The 20544-nt window shown below is 37.4% G+C and overlaps 2 protein-coding genes across 2 annotated transcripts in view; one reads left to right on the top strand and one right to left on the bottom strand.

Annotated features, from left to right (window-relative positions):
- The window catches only part of LOC143210221 (centromere protein I), a 21039-nt gene extending 3005 nt beyond the window's left edge, over window positions 1-18034 (bottom strand). The window contains exons 1-12 of the mRNA XM_076426872.1: window positions 17469-18034; window positions 17229-17354; window positions 16993-17142; window positions 14843-14931; window positions 8333-8463; window positions 7587-7767; window positions 1812-1924; window positions 1590-1744; window positions 1320-1520; window positions 546-652; window positions 271-462; window positions 60-184 (exon numbers count right to left, since the gene is read on the bottom strand). Coding sequence (XP_076282987.1) covers window positions 60-184; window positions 271-462; window positions 546-652; window positions 1320-1520; window positions 1590-1744; window positions 1812-1924; window positions 7587-7767; window positions 8333-8463; window positions 14843-14931; window positions 16993-17142; window positions 17229-17354; window positions 17469-17517 — 1619 coding nt within the window. The 5' untranslated portion in view covers window positions 17518-18034. The remainder of the gene's footprint in view (window positions 1-59; window positions 185-270; window positions 463-545; window positions 653-1319; window positions 1521-1589; window positions 1745-1811; window positions 1925-7586; window positions 7768-8332; window positions 8464-14842; window positions 14932-16992; window positions 17143-17228; window positions 17355-17468) is intronic.
- LOC143210223 (transmembrane protein 231) lies at window positions 17538-20544 on the top strand. Its single transcript, XM_076426873.1, has 5 exons — window positions 17538-17865; window positions 18027-18190; window positions 19137-19259; window positions 19357-19564; window positions 20271-20544. The coding sequence occupies exons 1-5, from the start codon at window positions 17727-17729 to the stop codon at window positions 20531-20533; spliced, it is 897 nt and encodes a 298-aa protein (XP_076282988.1). The 5' UTR covers window positions 17538-17726; the 3' UTR covers window positions 20534-20544.

The raw sequence follows: 20544 nt of genomic DNA, 5'->3' as shown, positions 1-20544 counted from the left end.
TTAATGAAATATATCTGAAGTATAAAAAAAACTAATATTTCTAGACCTCAATTATATACCTCAATAATAATTTACAGATTCTTGACAAAATTGTACAATTTGGTGTAAGGAAACCTCCATATATTACTGATAGGGGTGCTAATGTGAACGAGGATACAGTACTCCGGCTTTCAAAATTACAAACCTGAGGATTTTATATTAAAGTGAAAAATGCTCTGTTTTAACACGAATCTATTTTCAACTACACTATTACTTAATTTTATTGCATACCTCCTCGTAAAATGTCAAAGCTTCGGACAGTAATAAAATATCATAAACGTACATATTCAAACCAGACACGATAAGATCTTTAGTGAATTCTGTCAGAATAGCAACAATGTCTTTCAAGTTATCCGCCGAGGCTTGCCTCAGAAATGGGGCCTGACTTTTTTGACGGCATTCTTCAAATCCTTGATGAACAAACTACAGCAAATAGTTTTAAAAATTATATAGAATAGTGTTTGATTAAATAACGAGACAAGAATATAGTTTACTATTTCATCTACCAAGTTCGTGATCAATATTCTCAATGTTCTGATGATTTCACATTTTGCTTCTAGCGAGGATTCATAATACATGTTTTGCACGTGTATCAATACTTTGTTTTGTAAATCTGTGAACAATTGCACTTTCATAATATACCTTTACACTTTTATGTGATATATGTATTAAATAGTTAGGGGTGTGCAGGTACCCGAAATTTTAGGTTCGGGTCGGGTCGGGTCGGGATCTCGAAAGTTTATAAACTTCGGGTACCCGATGGTGTTTTAGAGTTATTTAAATCGAAATATCTCGTAAACTACTAACTTTTCGACATACATAGGTTAGTACTTTTTTTATAGCGAATGTCCAGCTGCATCGATTGATGTATTAAAAAATACCTCATTCCATTTAAAAGAAATATCGATGACCTTGAAATCTTGTATAAAAATGACCTTGAAAATTTTTATACAAGATTTCAAGGTCATCGATATTTCTTTTAATGGAATGAGGTAATTTTTAATACATCAATCGATGCAGCTGGACATTCGCTATAAAAAAAGTACTAACCTATGTATGTCGAAAAGTTAGTAATTCACGAGATATTTCGATTTAAATAACTCTAAAACACCACAGGGTACCTGAATATTGCAAACTTTCGGGACCCCGACCCGACCCGACTGCCATTTCGGGTACCCGAAGTTTATGAACTTTCGGGATCCCGACCGAGACTTCGGGTACCCACACACCCCTAGTGTTATTTAATAAATAGTATATGTATAACTTTTAGAATAACATACCGCTAACAGATACCGATGTCATCCATTGTAATAAGGCTAGTAGCTTTGATTGATGTTCTCCTGTATTCAAATAAAGATATTCATCGAGAAAACGACCAACAACAAGCATACCCTGCTGCATGTAACGTGAAAATTCAACAGTCATATCGAGTAATTTATTCTTTTCTTCTTCAGAAAATTTCTCGCTTTCCACGATAAATGCTAAAATCGTAAACTATCGTAACGAATACATTTGTAGAATACAAAGAAAACTGGAACTATAATACATACCTCTTATTAACGTATTATAAAGATTATAGGCAAATCTACTTTGATAATGGAAATCGGCAAATGTAAGAAGATGATATCCAGCCGTATTAGTTAAAAGAGATATCGCATTACATGGCAATTCCATGTTAAAATGTGACTTTCCCAATTCTTCTATACTAAAATATTTCATTGTATAGGAATAATATACATATAATTTAAAACATCTAATTTGATTTTACTTACTTGGATATATCAAAAATCGATTTTGTATCCTTTTCTTTGAAAATTTTAGAACCAATTTGGAAGTATCGTACAGATGGTAACAGTGGTATCACAGATTTCTTTGTTTTACCTTGCTAGAAGTATGTCAAAAATATATTACTTACATATACAGTGTATATACAGTGGGTGTACAAAGTATTTGTACGCCCTTTAAAATAGAACAACTTTTTTATAATTGTACCAAACGACCTGATTTTTTATAATCAATTAGAAGCAGTAGTTTACGAAATGATATGCAAAAAAGATTTTCCAAAAATTATAATTTACAAGGTTACATGCAAAAATTAAAAAGGGATTTTTTAAACGTTTTTAGTTGGGCCCTCAATGAAAATTTAAAATATATGTTTTGTAGATCTATGTCAGTTGTACACATGCGGAAAATTTCACCGAAATCGATTAACATACACACGAGCTACAAGCGGTTAAAAATTGTGAAAATCGAAGTTTTACAAATTCACAAAATCGTACATCTTTCGATGCGTGTCGTTTTGTCCTGCGTCAACCGATTTCGATGAAATTTTCAGCATGCATATAACTAACACAGATCTACGAAACAAATTTTTTAAAATTTTAATTAATGGTCCGAATAAAAAGGTTTAAAAAATCCCTTTTTTATTTTTGCATGTAACCTTGTAAATTATAATTTTTGGAAAATATTTTTTATATATCATTTCGTAAATCAATGCTTCTAATTGATTATAAAAAATCAGGTCGTTTGGTAGAATTATAAAAAAGTTATCAGTTTTTAAAAGGTGTACGAATACTTTGTACACCCACTGTATATGAGAAAAATGATACATATACCGTGTGAGTGTGAGGCACCTAAAAGTTACACCAACAAATATTTCCGTTGTTTTTAGTAATACAAGAGAATGTTTCAGGCAGAAAATGTTTGGTTGAGAGGGGCAATTATCGTGACGGAGAGGTCTACTATTTTCTCTAGGTAATATTTAGCGATATTTCAAAATTTCAAGGTCATCGTCGTTTTTTTTTAAATGAAACAACGTATTTTGATCAGGGACCAAAAATAAAGAAAAAATTCGAAGGACAAAATGATTAAAAAATATCGATTTTTATATTTTTTGTTACAAGTAACCAAATTGTTTATTATATTAGTGTCGAAAAATTGGATCCTCCTCGATAACTGTTATCGATGAAGAAAAACTGTTTCGATCGCAATGAGCGATTAAAATAAATTTCTCTTATCGATAATTGTTATGAGAGATCGAAATAATTCTCTCATTGATAACTGTTATATAAGTGATCGAAATGAATTTCTCTCAACAATAACATTTGCCAACAAGAGGAAAAATTTTCGCTTACTTATAATCCTTATTTGTAACCGATACGATTTTAGTCGATGATATACTTGTTATTCCATAACTTTTTTTCTTTTTTGTTATAACAGTTAGGGTTCCTGATTTTGATTAGCGTAACATTATAGCTAATGAAAAGACAAATTCAACCATGTATAATATGTTGGCCTTCAAACGACCTCAGAGTTATTCTTTAAAAAGGATAACTTAACATACGAAGACCGTGTTTATATGTTTACCGTACTCTACCAGGGTTCCGTTGCCGTAAACACAGAAACATTGTCGAAAGACAAATCTTGTCATATCATATCAGTATGATTTCAGTCTCAGTTTCGAAATGTCGTATTCGATCGGTGAGAAATGTAGTATTGTAATCGTCTACTGCGAATGTAGATAAAACGCAGTGCAAGCTCAATTACAATATGCAAGAACATCCTTACATCTACACTTCCAGTATTTCTAAATAACTTGTAGATATTAGAAAAAGTCAGCCCAGAAGGAGTATTTCGCTCAGGGTACCTTTCTTCATCAAGCAATCGGGCCTGCAATGCATTTTGCCTACATTCACAGTAAACCGTTATCATGACACACCTTTCGATCATTGAGTAAGACATAGCGGAATATCGCGTTTGGAAACATACTGTTACTAAATCAATCGCAGCGTAATCGGCTAGGGCTAGATGTTTGAAAACATTCCGTAGCATCGAAGGACCTTTGTTGATGTTTACTACAAGTCTCACTGGTATCATGTCTCAATATTGACAAAACATTAATCTTCCAACATTAGTAGGTTCCGAGATATAAGACCTCAAAAATCGCTAAATTTGTCACTGACTGACTGACTGACTGACTGACTGACTGACTGACTGACTGACAGATCATCAAAACCTTTTGGGTACTTCCCATTGACCTACAAGCTTGAAATTTGGTACATAGGTCCACCATAACAAACACTCAAAGGAATAATTATCAAAGTTTGAAATTTTACACCTTAAAGGGGTTGTATTAAAAAAAAAAACGAAATAGGTTATGTATGGAGAAAATGTAATATGCCGCTTTTCCCATAAGGAACCGTGTAAATTCCGGAAAGAATCATCTGCTCTCTTCAAACGTTCGTATAGCGCCAGTCGAGGTAGTGGCAAAAAGCTCAAACTGGTAGATTACAATAAGGTAGAAAATGACACTAAAATTATAACAAAAAAAATCTAGGTAAAGTTGGGTTCTAATTCGCCGGCAGAGTGTTAATCTTTGATACCTACTTGATAATTGATGAAATTTCAACAAAAATTGATGAAATCCCAACAAAACATTCTGTAAACAGGAGCCAAGTTCTTATGGCCGTAAAAAGTTGTGAGATCAAACAAAATACGGCCAAGTTCGTTAGCTTAGAAAAATAAAAAAAAAATTAGTTAAAAAAAACGCTAGTTAATTTTTAAAGAGTCACATGGAGGGCTAAATTATTCAAACTTGGCCGTTACTTTTTAAACCAATGGCCCTAAGAGGTGTTAGGTAGCGGCCAAGTTTGAATAATTTCGCCCTCCATGTGACTCTTTAAAAATTATATAGCGTTCTATTTAACTAATTTTTATTTTTATTTTTCTAAACTAACGAACTTGGCCGTATTTTGTTTGATCTCACAACTTTTTACGGCCATAAGAACTTGGCTCCTGTTTACAGAATGTTTTTGTTGGGATAAACGTATTCTGCTTCCATATTTTAGTTTTATACGTTCTTTCCGTCCGTGACACCTTGAATGACCTTGAGTAATTATAGTCACTGAATTCGTAATGAAAGGGACTATCATTGTAGATGTTTAAAAAAGGGTGGTGGTCCCATTTTAAAAAATGAAGGTGACCTTGATATCTCTAAAAAGAATTACATAAAAACAAAAATTTTTTTGGTATCGAATATCCCAGTCACACAGGCCTGTCGTAGCAGAAATTGAGCGCGGCGCGGCGTGCGGAGGCCATCTAACGGGTATTATACTGGCCGAACGTCGCTCGAAGCTGCTCAAACAAAGCACACGATGGCTCGATTCTGGCCATGCCACAAAAGATCGCGTGGGCTCGTATTCTTGTCTCGGCACAATTCCGGCACAAGCAGCCCTCGGCACTGCTTCCCTCTTAAAATGGACCGAGCGGCCAGGATTGTGCCGGGATGGTGCCGAGGCAAGAATACGAGAGCCCACGCGAGCTTATATGCCATGAGCCGAATCTAGCATTTTTGCTTGCTGGAATATGAGGCCCATTTTACCATTCAACTTTGTCCACAAGACATTTAATGTATCTTTGAAAACAACAAAGATATTTCAGGTGATAACGTTAGGTGACTCACCCTGTATATAATCAATTATATGTATAGGATATAAATAAATGTACAGTAATTCTTTAATCGAAGTCATGGGTAGTAGTAGTAGTAGTAGTAGTAGTAGTAGTAGTAGTAAGTGCGTTTGCCGGGGAAGGGCGGGACGGCCGCCCCTCGCTTCCTTAAGGCACACCGGATCTTTCATCACCAGTATCACAATTGGCGCTGCCGGCACTCGGCCCTTTTGCGGGTTGCAGGTATCCACGTTTTTCAGCCGTCCCCTCTGTTTTATTCGGCCCGGGCCATTTTCAGAGTCGTCGACTTACTAGACGGGTCGGTCATCATTGATGAGCGGGCCATACTACCTAATTTTTTGTCAGTTTTTGAGCTGTTTTACGGCTCGGTGTGAACGTCGGGCCCCCTCACCTTCAGAGCTGCAGGGTGTGTCGCCTGCCCTTTCAGACTCCCTCCACTTCACCATAATTTTCATGTCGAATGTGTCAAGTTTTTGAAGCCCGTCCCTACTCTGTTTACAGATAGTCCAGAAACCTGCCCACACCCTCCCCTAGGGCTAATCCCTCCGCCTGTGCTGTGAGTCTATTGGGAGTTCAAGATGCAAGGGACTGCGTATTGTTTGACCATTGGGAGGAAGTTACTGCTACTTGGGATCCGATCCGACTTTATCGAAATCACGGCTGGGCCGAGATATCAATTCCATACGCTCTTCTCTTGCCGAGTCTACTTCGCGCTGGGGTTGAGAAGGAAGGGTTCACCAACTTCGCCGAAATCTGTCTCCTGAGAGATTTGATATCGGGTTCATCGAGATCTTCCTTCTTGGGTGGGCTTGACACATCCTAGAAAGTATGGCTGATTGTTTGGATGTGACCATCATCCTCGGTTCTGGTCGGTGTTCAGCAATTAGCTCCGTCCACCCGGCCTTTCCCTTAAAGGTTTCTTAATTCCGTTTGCGTTTCTTGATTCCATTTTTTTAGTAGGGTCCATGCCCAGTTTCCACAGTGGTACCATTTGTTCGCTGGCCACCCCCTTTTCCTTACTCTATCCCCCAAACAGGGGAGATAGAGCAGCGGCGGGTACCCTTATGAGGCGGGATGGCTAAACTTGGGCTTCCAACAGTTCACCGATTCCCTGGATAAAGGGGAAAACTGTTGCCATTGGTTGCCCTATGACCCCGACAGTAGGTACCGAGCCCGTAGCAGGAGAAAAAACCACCTTGGAAATTTATGCTACACCCGGGAATCGAACCCTGGCCTTCCTGCTACGAATCAGGCACTCTACCACCTGAGCCACTGACCCGCCCTAAGTCATGGGTAACCTATCTAATCCAAGTCCAGTGCCTATTCACTCCACTGCCGGCCAACCGGGCCAACGCTGTGCTGCGCCGCGCCGCGCCGTAGGGCGGCGATGATTGATCTCGGTTAGGGTATATCGGTGTGAACACCACAACATTGACTCGAGTGAATCGAATTCTCAAACTTCTTAATTTTCATGATTATTTTATGGGATTTTTACTAGCTTATTCCTGGCATTTCTTTGATTAAAATGACACCAAACACGATATAATTTCAACTGTATTTAGTGGTTTAATCGACGGTGAAAGTTTCAGGAGCAAGGAAGGATAGTGACAACGCGGACCTGTCCGCGCGTCCCTTTCTTTCCTATACGCTCTTTTTCGTTGCATTCGAAACTTTCATCGTCGATTAAACCACTAAATACAGTTGAAATTATATCGTGTTTGGTATCATTTTGCATTAGAAAAATGCCACGAATATGTTGGTGAAAGTTCCATTAAAAAATAATGGAAAATAAAGAAGATACAACTTTCGTGATGACGCGGGGGCCTTTAAACTGTGCCGTCCTATTTCATTCTGTCCATCTCTATGTTCGGCTCGTCGATTGAAGTTTCGGCGCGGTAGACGCAGTCATAAAAAAATAGCCTCTCTACGCTACTGAAATCCGTTCAAAACACGGGGGTGTTGGGACTTCGATTGAAGAATTACTGTATATGTATGTATAATAAATAATCTTAGGTGCATCATCCTGTATACTATATAAGACGATACGATTCATATGTACTCTATACATATCAAATAAATACCTCGAATGTATTCCAATTAAATGATATAGTGTGTACAGATTGTGTTTCCTGAATTTCTAAACGAGCTTTAGCACTTTGTAGCATTACTTGCAGTCCCTCTGGGATTGGTTTCCATACACTTTCTATATTTACAGACTCAACTCTCTCAGGAACAAGTTCAGGTTTATAGGATTTGAATAATCTAAAATGCAGTTTAGGTAATTCTGTTGTTAAAATCTATAGCATACCTGTTCTATACTACAATCTACATTTAGTAAAGTATAACTTTGATTATCTTATAGTATATTAACCTAACTGAATAAATAGTGTAATCGTTTGTCTAAGCAGACATTGTTTCAAACAAAAGAAACAAAATAAAATGCAGAAAAATTAGAACATCAACCAATGCAAAACTTTTGTATTGCAAAAAAGTTTTCTTCAAAAAATATTGCAAAATAAGCAATTGACTGCTGATTAACGAAATGGTGCAGTTCCTATTACAGAACAAAATTCATTGCAAATTGGGGCATACGAATAAAGAATCAAGTTCGAGTATCGAGTATCAAGTATCGAGAGCAGTTATCCGTATTGTTAAAATATAGCACTTAATGTAGTATACATTGTACATATTTGAAATTATGTAAAATTATATTTATAGTGCTACAAATTTTTTAATAAATCTAATTTCAAACAAAAATAAAAGCGATATGTATACCGTTGTACGGGACGAAGAGAATGTTACTTGATCGATGATAATAATTACTTACGATAGTAATACAATTATATGCTTTTGGGGTTTAGAATATTTTTTACACAACTTGATCAGTCTTGTCACATCTCTACGTGTTATATCTTCAGGGTTCGTTAAAATATAAATAAGATGTGCTATATGTTTTTCCTGAAATAAAATTATATAAAATATTAGGATGGAAAGAAAATTCTTGCGGTTTTTCACTTATTATTAAATTCAAATGCACACATCTCAGCTCAAACAAAACTTTATTAATCAAAATAAAGACCATTGCAATCAATGCACTTTTGCCAACGAGAAACAAGTTCTGTTATTGCAGGCGTCAAACTCGTTGAATGCCGTTTCAGCATCTCTCTGGGATTTGAAGCATTTCTCACGCAAGAAGTTGTCGAGATGCTTGAAAATGTGGTAATCTCAGACGAATTGTAACGTGCGATGAAAAATGGATTCTTTACGACAATCGGCGACGATCGGCTCAGTGGCTGGACCACGACGAAGCTTCACAACACTTCCCAAAGCCACCAAAAGAAATTTCACCAAAAGAAGGTCACGGTGACGGTTTAGTGGTCTGTGGCCAGTTTGATTCGTCACAGCAGTGATGCCATATGCGGGGAGTCACGGTGAAATGATGTACCCCTTCTATGATGACGGGGAATGAGTGGGACGAATGGGAGACACGGTGGAGACACGTTGCACGTGCGCGATGGGAACCGTGGAGTGTGCGCCTGCGCACGGTGCTGGAATGGAATAGTGGAAGGGGTATGTAGGAGAGTACGGGAGCTCCGTTTGGAGTTCATTATGGCATCACTGTGTTACAGCTTCCTGAATCCTGGTGAGACCATTACAGCTGAAAAGTACTGACACCAAATCGACAAAATGCACGAAAAACTTCAACGTTTGCGTCCAGCACTGGTTGACAGAAATGGTCCTATCCTTCTCCACGACAATGCCCGGCCACACGTCGCCCGACCAACCCTTCAAAAGTTGAACGAATTGGCCTACGAAATACGAAACTCTATCTTGTCCACCTGTAGGAGACTGCCGGCAGATTATGAGAGACGGTGTCGGCGGAGTCTATAGAAACCTGATCGGTTTCTAGAGACGGCGAAGAGGTATACGAAAACCTTATCGCCTAAAGGCGGCACATGACGAGTGGCCCGCTCCTGCCGATGCGCGGCGGTCTTCGAGGGCATTCTTTGTGCGATCGTAGCCAGCATCGGACGTGTTTGACTGAATAATAAAGAAGTTGGTTCCTAACACCGGTGTTTCTTTCTTATTATTACATTTCCTACAAATTCAGAAGTGGGATGTGATCTTGGAAAACTCGATGATTTGGGTGCAAAAGTCTACTAGGATACAAGTAGGATCATTCTGAGTGACATTATTCTGAGTGACATTATTCTGAGTGACATTGTTCTGAGCGACATTATTCTAAGTGACATTATTCTAAGAGACATTATTCTGTGTGGTTTTATAATATCTGTGTGCTGATCCCTCTTTAATTTTTTTCTTTTCTCTTGTCTTCCTGTGAGAAAGAAAAAAAAATCTTCAGTCATGTCTAAAGGTACGAAGAAAAGTCAAGGTGAATTTCTGCTTAACGACCTGAAAGAGATCCTACGGCAGTATGGTATGACGACAACAGGAAACAAAGCCGAACTGTTGCAGGGGCTCGACGATAGATTCCCAGATCGATCGTGGGTAAAGGATTGTGCAGGACCTTCTGGAGAAGAAGAGAACGACGAACCAACGGAGGAATTCCTGTCCGGCGAGGGGGATGTTATATCGCGCAGGGAGAATTCTATACGTTTAAATACGTCAACTATATCAAACGTAAGGACCGAAACTGCACTCGAGGATCGGCTAATGCGTATGGAACTTGAGCTTGCTCGCCGGGAGAGAGATGTGATGGTACGAGAGATGAAGATACTACGACGAGAGAATGGCTTGTTACGAAGCTCTCCTGGATCAAGTCGGGGCTCTGAATCAAGAAATTTGAGTGTAAGTGTGAAAACGATCAGTGAGCTTCTGGGCGAATTCGATGGAAGTGATCGATATTTCGAAAATTGGAAGAAGCAGTTTAAGTTGCTGGTCTCGACTTACGAATTAGATGAAAATTTGTCGAAAATATTAATTGGAACCAAATTAAAAGGAAAAGCATTGACCTGGTTTCATTCAAAGCCGGAACATCTGGAACTTGAAATAGATCAATTACTTGATCAGATGGAAATTATGTTTGGTCAGCGTGAAACTAAACTGGAGGCGCGCAGGAAGTTCGAGAAAAGAGAGTGGAAGGTGGACGAAAACTTTAGTGAATATTTTCACGATAAACTCATTCTGGGTAATCGTGTTCGCGTCGACGCAGATGAAGTCGTCGACAGTTTAATAGATGGAATTCCAAATGATAGTTTACGCAGCCAAGCGCGTATGTGTAGTTTCGTGTCGCCGCCGGCAATGTTGAAAGCTTTTAATAATATTAAGCTGCCTTCTAAATTGAAGCTGGGTCTACCAGCCGTGCCACCGAAGGTTTCGAAACCTCCACCACAAGTATCGGCGATCCGGGGGTCCGAGGAGAGAGGTCTGCAAGTACGCTGTTATAACTGCAATCGGATAGGTCATCGTTCTTCGGAATGTAATCAGCCAAGAAGAGAGAAGGGTTCGTGTTTCGGTTGCGAAGAAATGGGACACCTATTGTATGCATGCCCCAAAAGGACAGACTCGCAGATGTACAGATCGCCTGTGTACAACCACCACCGAAACAGGAGGATGAATTTCATCGAGACATTGTTTACGTAATGGACGAAAAAAAAGCTAAGTTAGAGACGCTGTTAGATACTGGGAGCCCGGTAAGTTTTATTAAAAAGTCATGCGTTCCGGGCAACTATGCTAGTATTAAAAACTGCGTATTTAAACGTTTTGTAGGGATAAATGGATCGCCGTTAAACCCGATTGGAATGGTACATACTACAGTTAAGTTTAGTAATACCTTATGCGAAAATGTATCACTTTTAGTAGTTCCAGACAATACCATGGCAGCGTCCGTAGTTTTAGGCCGCAATGCTCTTAAGTTGCTGGGAATATCGCTTTCGATTCCCGAGACCGAAGATTTTGCTCGTGAAATTATGAATATTTCGTTACATTCCGAAGTTGATAGCATTGCGGAGACATTAGATATAAATTCGGAAACAAACCATGATGTACGTGTAAAATTCGAAAAGAAGTTTATAGAGGAATACACAAAACCGCCTCGTCCTGTTTTACCTCAAATTAATGCAGAGTTGAAATTGATTTTAAATGAAAACAAGCCGTTTCACACTACACCGCGTAGAATTTCTTATGCGGAAAAAGAACAGTTACGACAAAAATTGGACGAACTTTTGGATAAAGGAATTATAAGACAGAGTAATTCGGAATACGCGTCGCCTATAGTTCTGGTAAAAAAAAAAATGGTGAGCTTCGAATGTGTGTGGATTTTCGAGTCCTTAATAAAGCTCTTGCACGTGACAATTATCCGATGCCATTGATCGAGGACCAGTTGGATGCCTTAGAGGGAAAAAGATATTTTAATCTATTAGATTCATAAAAGACGGGTTCCATCACGTTCGTGTATCGGAATACTCAATAAAATATACCTCATTCGTCACGCCGTTGGGTCAATTTGAATATTTGAACATGCCTTTTGGTCTTAAAACTACCCCACCTCGATTCCAAAGATTTGTTAACGAAGTTTTTATAGATTTAATCAATTCGGGTGATGCTGTGGTGTACATGGATGATATACTTATAGCGACCAAAGATATAGATCAGCACTTACAAATTTTGAAACGCGTTTTTAAGTTGTTGGTGAATAATAAATTAGAGTTACGGTTGGACAAATGTAAGTTTTTGTATACTGAAGTTGAATACTTGGGATATGTCGTGTCCGAGAGGGGTGTAAGCCCTCCAAAAAGCGGAGTGAACGCTGTCGAGAATTTTCCAGTTCCGCGAAATGTAAGGGATGTTCGGAGCTTCATGGGGTTATGCAGCTATTTTCGAAAATTTATAGAAGGATTTGTTTTTATCGCTAGACCGTTATACGATTTGCTAAAAAAAGATTCAAAATTTGATTTCGGAAGGGAAGAGCTAGAATCCTTTAACCAGTTGAAAACGGAATTAATGAAGGCTCCTGTGTTGGCAATTTATAGTCCCAAAGATGAAACAGAACTACATTGCGATGCTAGTTCGATTGGATTTGGAGCCATTCTTATGCAGAAGAAAAATGATTCAAAATTTCACCCGGTATTTTATTTTTCAAAACGAACCACCGAGGTGGAAAGTAAATATCACAGTTTTGAACTGGAAGTATTAGCCATAATCTATGCATTGAAAAGATTCCGAATATATCTAAGCGGTATAAAGTTCAAGATTGTGACTGACTGTGATTCACTTCGATTGACGTTGGGAAAAAAAGATATAAATCCACGCATTGCTAGATGGGCATTGGAGCTTCAAAATTACGATTACGTGTTGGAGCATAGGGCGGGCACGCGTATGGCACATGCAGATGCTTTGAGCAGATCCACTAACATTCTTGTATTGGAGGGGAATTCATTTGAAACAAGTTTAGCGTTAGTGCAGAATAGGGATCCCGGAATTATTAAGATCCGAGAAAAATTAGAGTCGAAGGAAGACGAACTCTTCGAGATGCGTAATGGGTTAGTCTATAGAAAACAAGGTGGAAACTTGTTGTTTTATGTTCCCGAAAATATGGAAAAGAATGTTATTTATAAACACCATGATGAAATGGGACACTTGGGAATGGATAAGACTAGTAATACTATATTGCAAAATTATTGGTTTCCCAGGTTAAGGCAAAAAGTTGGCGAGCATATAAAAAACTGTTTAAAATGTATTTCATATTCACCAATGGCGGGGAAGGTTGAAGGGTCATTACACAATATACCTAAGGGAAGAGTTCCGTTTGCTACACTACACATAGATCATTTGGGTCCAGTTGATAAAAGAATTACTGGAAAAAGGTATGTTTTTCTGGTAATTAAAGCATTTACTAAACACATAAAGTTGTATGCGACTAAGTCTACTAATGCTAGGGAAGCAATTTCCTGTCTAGAGACATATTTCTCATATTATAGCAGACCCGAGTTGATTATTTCGGATAGGGGTAGTGCGTTTACATCTAGAGATTTTGAAGATTTTTTGTCGTCTAACAATATTAGACATGCAAAGATAGCTACCGCATCGCCGCAAGCGAATGGTCAGGTAGAGAGAATGAATATCCCCGCAGTTGCGAAGTTAAATGAAAATCGTTCGGGAAGACAATGGTATGATGTGTTAGAGGAGGTAGAGTATGCGTTAAATAATACTGTCAGCAAAGCTACGGGTGAAACACCGTGCAAACTACTGTTTGGAATAACCAAAGGTCCCAGATGTAATTAGGAATTATATTGAAAAAGAAACGGGCAGAGATGTCATAGATTTGGAAACCTGCCGACGCAAAGCTGAAGAAATCAACGCAAAACTTCAGAACTACAATAAGCTGCAATATGATAGAAAACATAAGTCACCCCATGAATATGAAGTCAGAGATCAGGTCATGTTACGAAATTTTGAATGTACACCCGGAGCACCCCAGAAATTAATCCCGCAATTTAAGGGGCCCTACGAGGTCACTAGAAAATTAAGAAACGACCGGTACGTGGTAGCTGACATAGAGGGCTTCCAGCATAGTCAGAGACCATACGAGGGTACATGGGCATCGGTAAACATGCGACCGTGGTATTCCGTTGGTTAAGCCTAGTGGTTAGGAAAGCGTATATATGTATATGTAAAGTTATGTGTGTTAACATGTGTAAAATCTGTCTGTTTGTAATTACAAGTGTATGCGAGCGTAGCACGTAAGATTAAAAAAAAAAATATATATATAAATAAATAATAAATGAGATAATGAAAATAAAAGCCCGAGGGCGGGCTCAGGGGTCAGGAGTGGCCGAGATTGTAGGAGACTGCCGGCAGATTATGAGAGACGGCGAAGAGGTTTACGAAAACCTTATCGCCTAAAGGCGGCACATGACGAGTGGCCCGCTCCTGCCGATGCGCGGCGGTCTTCGAGGGCATTCTTTGTGCGATCGTAGCCAGCATCGGACGGGTTTGACTGAATAATAAAGAAGTTGGTTCCTAACACCGGTGTTTCCTTCTTATTATTACATTTCCTACACACCATACTCGTCTAGATCTCTCGCCCACCGATTACCGCTTTTTCAAGCAGCTCGACAACTTTTTGCTTGAGAAATGCTTCAAATCCCACAGAGATGCTGAAACGACATTCAACGAGTTTGTTCGCCTCGAGGACTTCAGCGTTTTATTCAACCGGAATAACAAAACTTGTTTCTCGTTGGCAAAAGTGCATTGATTGCAATTGTTTTTATTTTGATTAATAAAGTTTTGTTTGAGCTGAGATATGTGCATTTGAATTTAATAGTTAAAAACTGCAAGAACTTTCTTTCCAACCTAATATAAATGATAAAATTACCAATTTCTCTTTCTTCAGCATTATGTAAAATAAACTGCTATAATATATATTTAAAACCTTTTTATCTACTAGTTGATAATTCCACAAGCCTAAAATCATACATATTACTTAAATTTTGATGACTTCTTAAAGACAAAGTTCTTATATACAGAGTGAGTCCAAAGAAACAGAACACCTAAATATATCCGTTACTTTTCGTTGTACAAAGAAACTTCTTAGGACAAAGTTACACTGTTTGAAGGTACACATGTAACGGTGTAAGGGAAAAACTTTTCAAGGTCATTTTTTTATGAGATTTCAAGGTCATCGATGTTTTTTTAAATGGAATGATATATCTTCGTTAACGTAATGTTGTAGCTGACAAAATAACGAATTCATCCATGTAACATAATATGACCTACAAATGACCTTCAACCCAGAAACATGGAATAAATAAAATTCAACGTGTAAGATTCATTTGCTTTATTTCTGTTACGCAAAATGTTCAAAAATATTCCCTTGAGCTGCTATACATTCAAATGTATCGCAATACACAACATAATAACAGACTCGGTGTTGACAGGAAGACATTTATGACATATCTGCTTCACCTATGCGTTCGTACAGAATCGTGTTTATCAACTACTAATTACTCTGAAGACCTTCTTGCTATCAGATTTCCACTGTTTCTAAGATTTCTAATCTATCAGCTTATCGATGAACGTTTCACAATGCGTTACTCAAAGGAAGATAAGATTGATATGATTTTCATTTATGGAGAAAGTCGACAGTGTTTAAGAGAACTAGTGCGGTTGTACAAGGACCGATTTCCTAATCGTAATTGTCCATCAGTTTCCGTTTACTCCAATTTGATAAATAAATTCCGTGAAACTCTGGTAGTGTTGAAAATAAAAAATGTATGAAGGTGAGGACTGTAAGGAATGAAGCAAACACAATTAATGCTCTGGCAGCAATGGATACAAACCCTCATGCTAGTACGAAGCAAATCGCACGAGAAACTGGCATTAGTCAAAAATGTGTAGTGCAAATACTCCATGAACAAAAATTTCACCCCAGTCACCTATCAATTCACCAAGAACTTCATGGTAGAGACTTTGTAAATCGTGTGAATTTTTGCCAGTGGGGATTGAGACAATTGATAAACAATAGGGCATCTTTTAATAAAGTATTATTTACCGATGAAGCTTTGTTTACGAATCACGGGCAGATAAATTTAAAAAACATGCATTAGTGGTCATCTGAAAATCCGCAGTGGTTACGGACAGTCAACAAACAAAGACCATGGTCCGTCAATGGTTGGTGCGGAATTTTAAACAACCAAATATAATTGGGCCTCGCTTTATCACCGGAATATTAAATGCAGAAAAATACATTGCATTTTTACGAGAATCGTTACCAATTCTCCTGGAAAATACACCCTTGGACATTCGTGAAGATACGTGGTATCAACATGATATATGTCCAACCCATTCTTCCCGTGTCGTAACACAATTCTTGAACAACAAGTTTCCAAATTGTTGGATTGAACGTAACAGGCCCGTATTATGGCCAGCTCACTCACCAGATCTTACATCCCTTGATTTCTATATCTATGGGGAAAACTGAAAGACGATGTTTATCATGAACCACCAACCACTGTAGACGACATGAAAGAAAGAACCGGCAGGGCTTGTGCGTCGATTCCCTCAGAAATGAATTACACAGCAGTACATTCTGTAACTTCACGGCTAAATGAATGTATAGCAGCTCAAGGGAATATTTTTGAACATTTTGCGTAACAGAAATAAAGCAAATGGATCTTACACGTTGAATTTTATCTATTCCATTTTTCTGGGTTGGAGGTAATTTGTAGGTGATATGGTGTTACATGGATGAATTCATTATTTTGTCAGCTACAACATTACGTTAACGAAGATATATCATTCCATTTTAAAAAACATCGATGACCATGAAATCTCATTAAAAAAATGACCTTGAAAATTTTTTCCCTTACACTGTTACGTATGTGGCTCTTCAGACAGTGCAACTTTGTCCTAAGAAGTTTTATTGTACAACGAAAAGTAACAGAGATATTTAGGTGTTCTGTTTCTTCGGACTCACTATACATATATAATTCATATGGTTACAAATATATTTATATATGATATTACCAATAATCCATTGTATAACGATAATAGATACAGTGATTGGTATTTTATTCACAGATGACAAACACCATGTAGTAATCAATTTAAAGATCTGTTCAGGTATTTTATACCTTGGAACCAAACATTTGATTAAGCCTATTAATTTAGTAGCACCTGTGGAATGATTTTTGTTAGTTTGTTTATCTAATAAAGCGTTAATACTTATATGTGCTCTTAAATATACTCTTAAATATGCAAACCCAAGTCAGTATTTATAATAACAACTGCTAGTAAATTAATGCTTTCATCCTTTAAGCCCTTTGACGTAACATACGCTTGTAATGTATTAAGTAACACTTCGAAGTTAATCAAGGTTTTCCCTTTTTCTGTAAAACGATATCTTAGAAATGAGTCATATAATATATAAAAATATGTTATTCATTGGTTCTGTTATTTCGAATAACTATTTATTTAGTGTCTAATAATTTTCATATAAATACCTTTTAGTTTTTGTAAGAATTCTATACAGAGATTCTCTTCTTCATCCATTATATATTAGCAGTAGAATTTTCAACTGTTACACAATATATAATTCTTTTGACGTTTCTTTCCTATGTAATTCACTAAAGAGTAATATATTTACTTCGGTGTTTCGATATAAAAGATTCACAATGACTTCGTTGAAAACATTCTAACCTATTCTAAACTTCCATCTTCCCGCCACTTTATTTTCGTAACTGTCAAAACAGAGCGTCAATATGGCGGCTGCAGAAATATTTTCAAGCTGTATAAATTATAAATATAAAAGTAAAATATGTTCTTTAAGTTTTCTCGTCGTATTATTCTTTTTTATATTGTCATTCCTTACACCATTTCTGATTATTAGTAACGCGGGAGGTGAGTACTTCCTTTATTTTTTCAATTTATTTATTTTTTATTGATATTATTCCTATTTTTAATGGTAGAGATTTCGTTAAGCACAAAATGAATATTGCAATTATTCCGAGTACAAAATGTTTAATTCAGTCTATTTTGTTACTAACGCTTACAATTTCTAGGTTTTTATCTAATGAATCGTGTATATGCAGAGATGCCTGATATATCATTTAACTATAAATATATATTACTAGCATACAGGGATCATAGTATTAATCCCATAGTTTGTTCAATGTTCACAACATATAAAAATAATAAAATTACAGATGACTGTATCCTGATAAAGGTTTTCTTATTGCCGCATCTATTTATTAGGTTGGAAAGAAAGTTCTTCCAGTTTTTAACTATTAAATTCAAATGCACATATCTCAGCTTAAACAAAACATTATTGTCAATCAATGCACTTTTGCCAACAGTGTTTGCCAAGTCCTCGAGGCGAACAAACTCGTTGAATGCCGTTTCAGCATCTCTCTGGGATTTGAAGCATTTCTCAAGCAAAAAGTATGTCGAGCTGCTTGAAAAAGTGGTGATCGGTGGGCAAGAGATCTGACGAGTATGGTGGACGAGATAGAGCTTCCTAGCCCAATTCGTTCAACTTTTGAAGGGTTGGTCGGGCGACGTGTGGCCGGGCATTGTCGTGGAGAAGGATAGGACCAGTTTTGTCGACCAGTGCTGGACGCAAACGTTGAAGTTTTTCGTGCATTTTGTCGATTTGGTGTCAGTACTTTTCAGCTGTAATGGTCTCACCAGGATTCAGGAAGCTGTGACGAATCAAACCGGCCACAGACCACCAAACCGTCACCGTGACCTTCTTTTGGTGAAATTTCTTTTGGTGGCTTTGGGAAGTGTTGTGAAGCTTTGTCGTGGTCTAGCCACTGAGCCGATCATCGCCGATTGTCGTAAAGAATCCATTTTTCATCGCACGTTACAATCGTCTGAGATTACCACATTTTCAAGCATCTTGACAACTTCTTGCGTGAGAAATGCTTCAAATCCCAGAGAGATGCTGAAATGGCATTCGACGAGTTTGACGCCTGCAATAACAGAACTTGTTTCTCATTGGCAAAAGTGCATTGAATGCAATGGTCTTTATTTTGATTAATAAAGTTTTGTTTGAGCTGAGATGTGTGCATTTGAATTTAATAAGTGAAAAACTGCAAGAACTTTCTTTTCAACCTAATATATCGGGACATTTTATGTATTTTGTACTTATGAAGTCTATGCAATTTTAGGTGCAAGAAATAGACACAAACAGCGATGGAATAAAAGATATTTTAAAGTTTGATGCTCAGTTTTACACAAACACACCAATAAAGAGTTTGAAACTTCTACTTTTCTTTAATTTTACATTAAAGGTAATAACGATATAAAGGTAGTAATGATAATAATATTGCTATGAATCTATAAATTTATGTATAATATCAAAATATTTATGCTTTTGATTCTTTGCAGCAATTATTTCACGTGACAATGGAATCGATCGCTGTATTTGATCATGTATTAAATGACCAAGTACAAGAAGTACAATTTTTTGGAGATTTAACATTAGAGCAGAAAGGTGTTCTTAGTAGTCAAGGTTCATACAATTTGTATAATTACAGCATAGAAATGGCTGACTACACATTAGAGGAATTGCTTACGCAAAATGCCAATAAAAAGTGTTAGTACATTGAGATTAATATACAAGGCTGTCGAAGTAAATCCGGAGAAGTCATTACATAGAGGAAAACTATTCAAATTCGAGGAAAATATCAATATATTCTAATTTTATTTGGTACAACATCAGCTGCTATGATCTTCTCGAGTCTGGACCTGAAACGATTGCAGGCTCGCTTGACCTCCTCCTTGTTCATTTTCTTTGGTGTTACGTGGCTTCGAATTTACCTTTGTCTCGACTGCGCCTCACATGTAATAGTCAAGGGTATTGCAATCTAGAAGAGGACCACAAGTCGGGGGACCAGCGATGACACAGGTTTCCATAAAACCAGGCTTGTGTCTTTCTCGCCTTGTGAAGTGGAGTCCTGTTCGAACTCCTCTTGTTTCTCAGTCTCTCTGAACTTCTTAGCTAGATCATATACTACCCTTTTTTTGTAGCTAAACTACGCAATTATTTCCGAATCTCTTATTTCCGACTCTTCGGTCGTATTCTCGGTTCATAGTTGAACAAATGCCAGTTGTTGACCGATCGGTGGTTTTTTACAGAATGACCTTACTGCGAACTGTTGTGTTCATGTCTGCTCTGTTTACATTTGGTCCGCAGGAATTGATGGGAAACATCCTGGATTTACCTCAATGGCTCTGTACATATACATTTTTCTATTTTAGATGAAAAATGATATTACATAGTAGTATGTTTAACTTTTTAGTTTCAGCCAAAATAAATAATGAACACGTGACGAACCGAATAAATTTCTCCAAGGAAGACAAAGTATTAATCAGCGGAGAATTACTGTATAGGGAACATTTAATTTATTATCAACCTAGTATATGGGAAGAATTGAAATGGGCATGGATTCAGTATTTATCGTGCCTTCTCGTCTTTGCTTATCTAACAAAACATATTTTAGTTTTCCTATTCTCTAGGAAATATTTGAATTGTTATATTATGGTCCCATGGAAGAATAAATAATTATAATTAAA

This window comes from Lasioglossum baleicum, chromosome 7 (assembly GCF_051020765.1).
Source record: "Lasioglossum baleicum chromosome 7, iyLasBale1, whole genome shotgun sequence".
Taxonomy (NCBI): domain Eukaryota; kingdom Metazoa; phylum Arthropoda; class Insecta; order Hymenoptera; family Halictidae; genus Lasioglossum; species Lasioglossum baleicum.
This window is presented reverse-complemented; position numbering and strand designations above follow the sequence as displayed.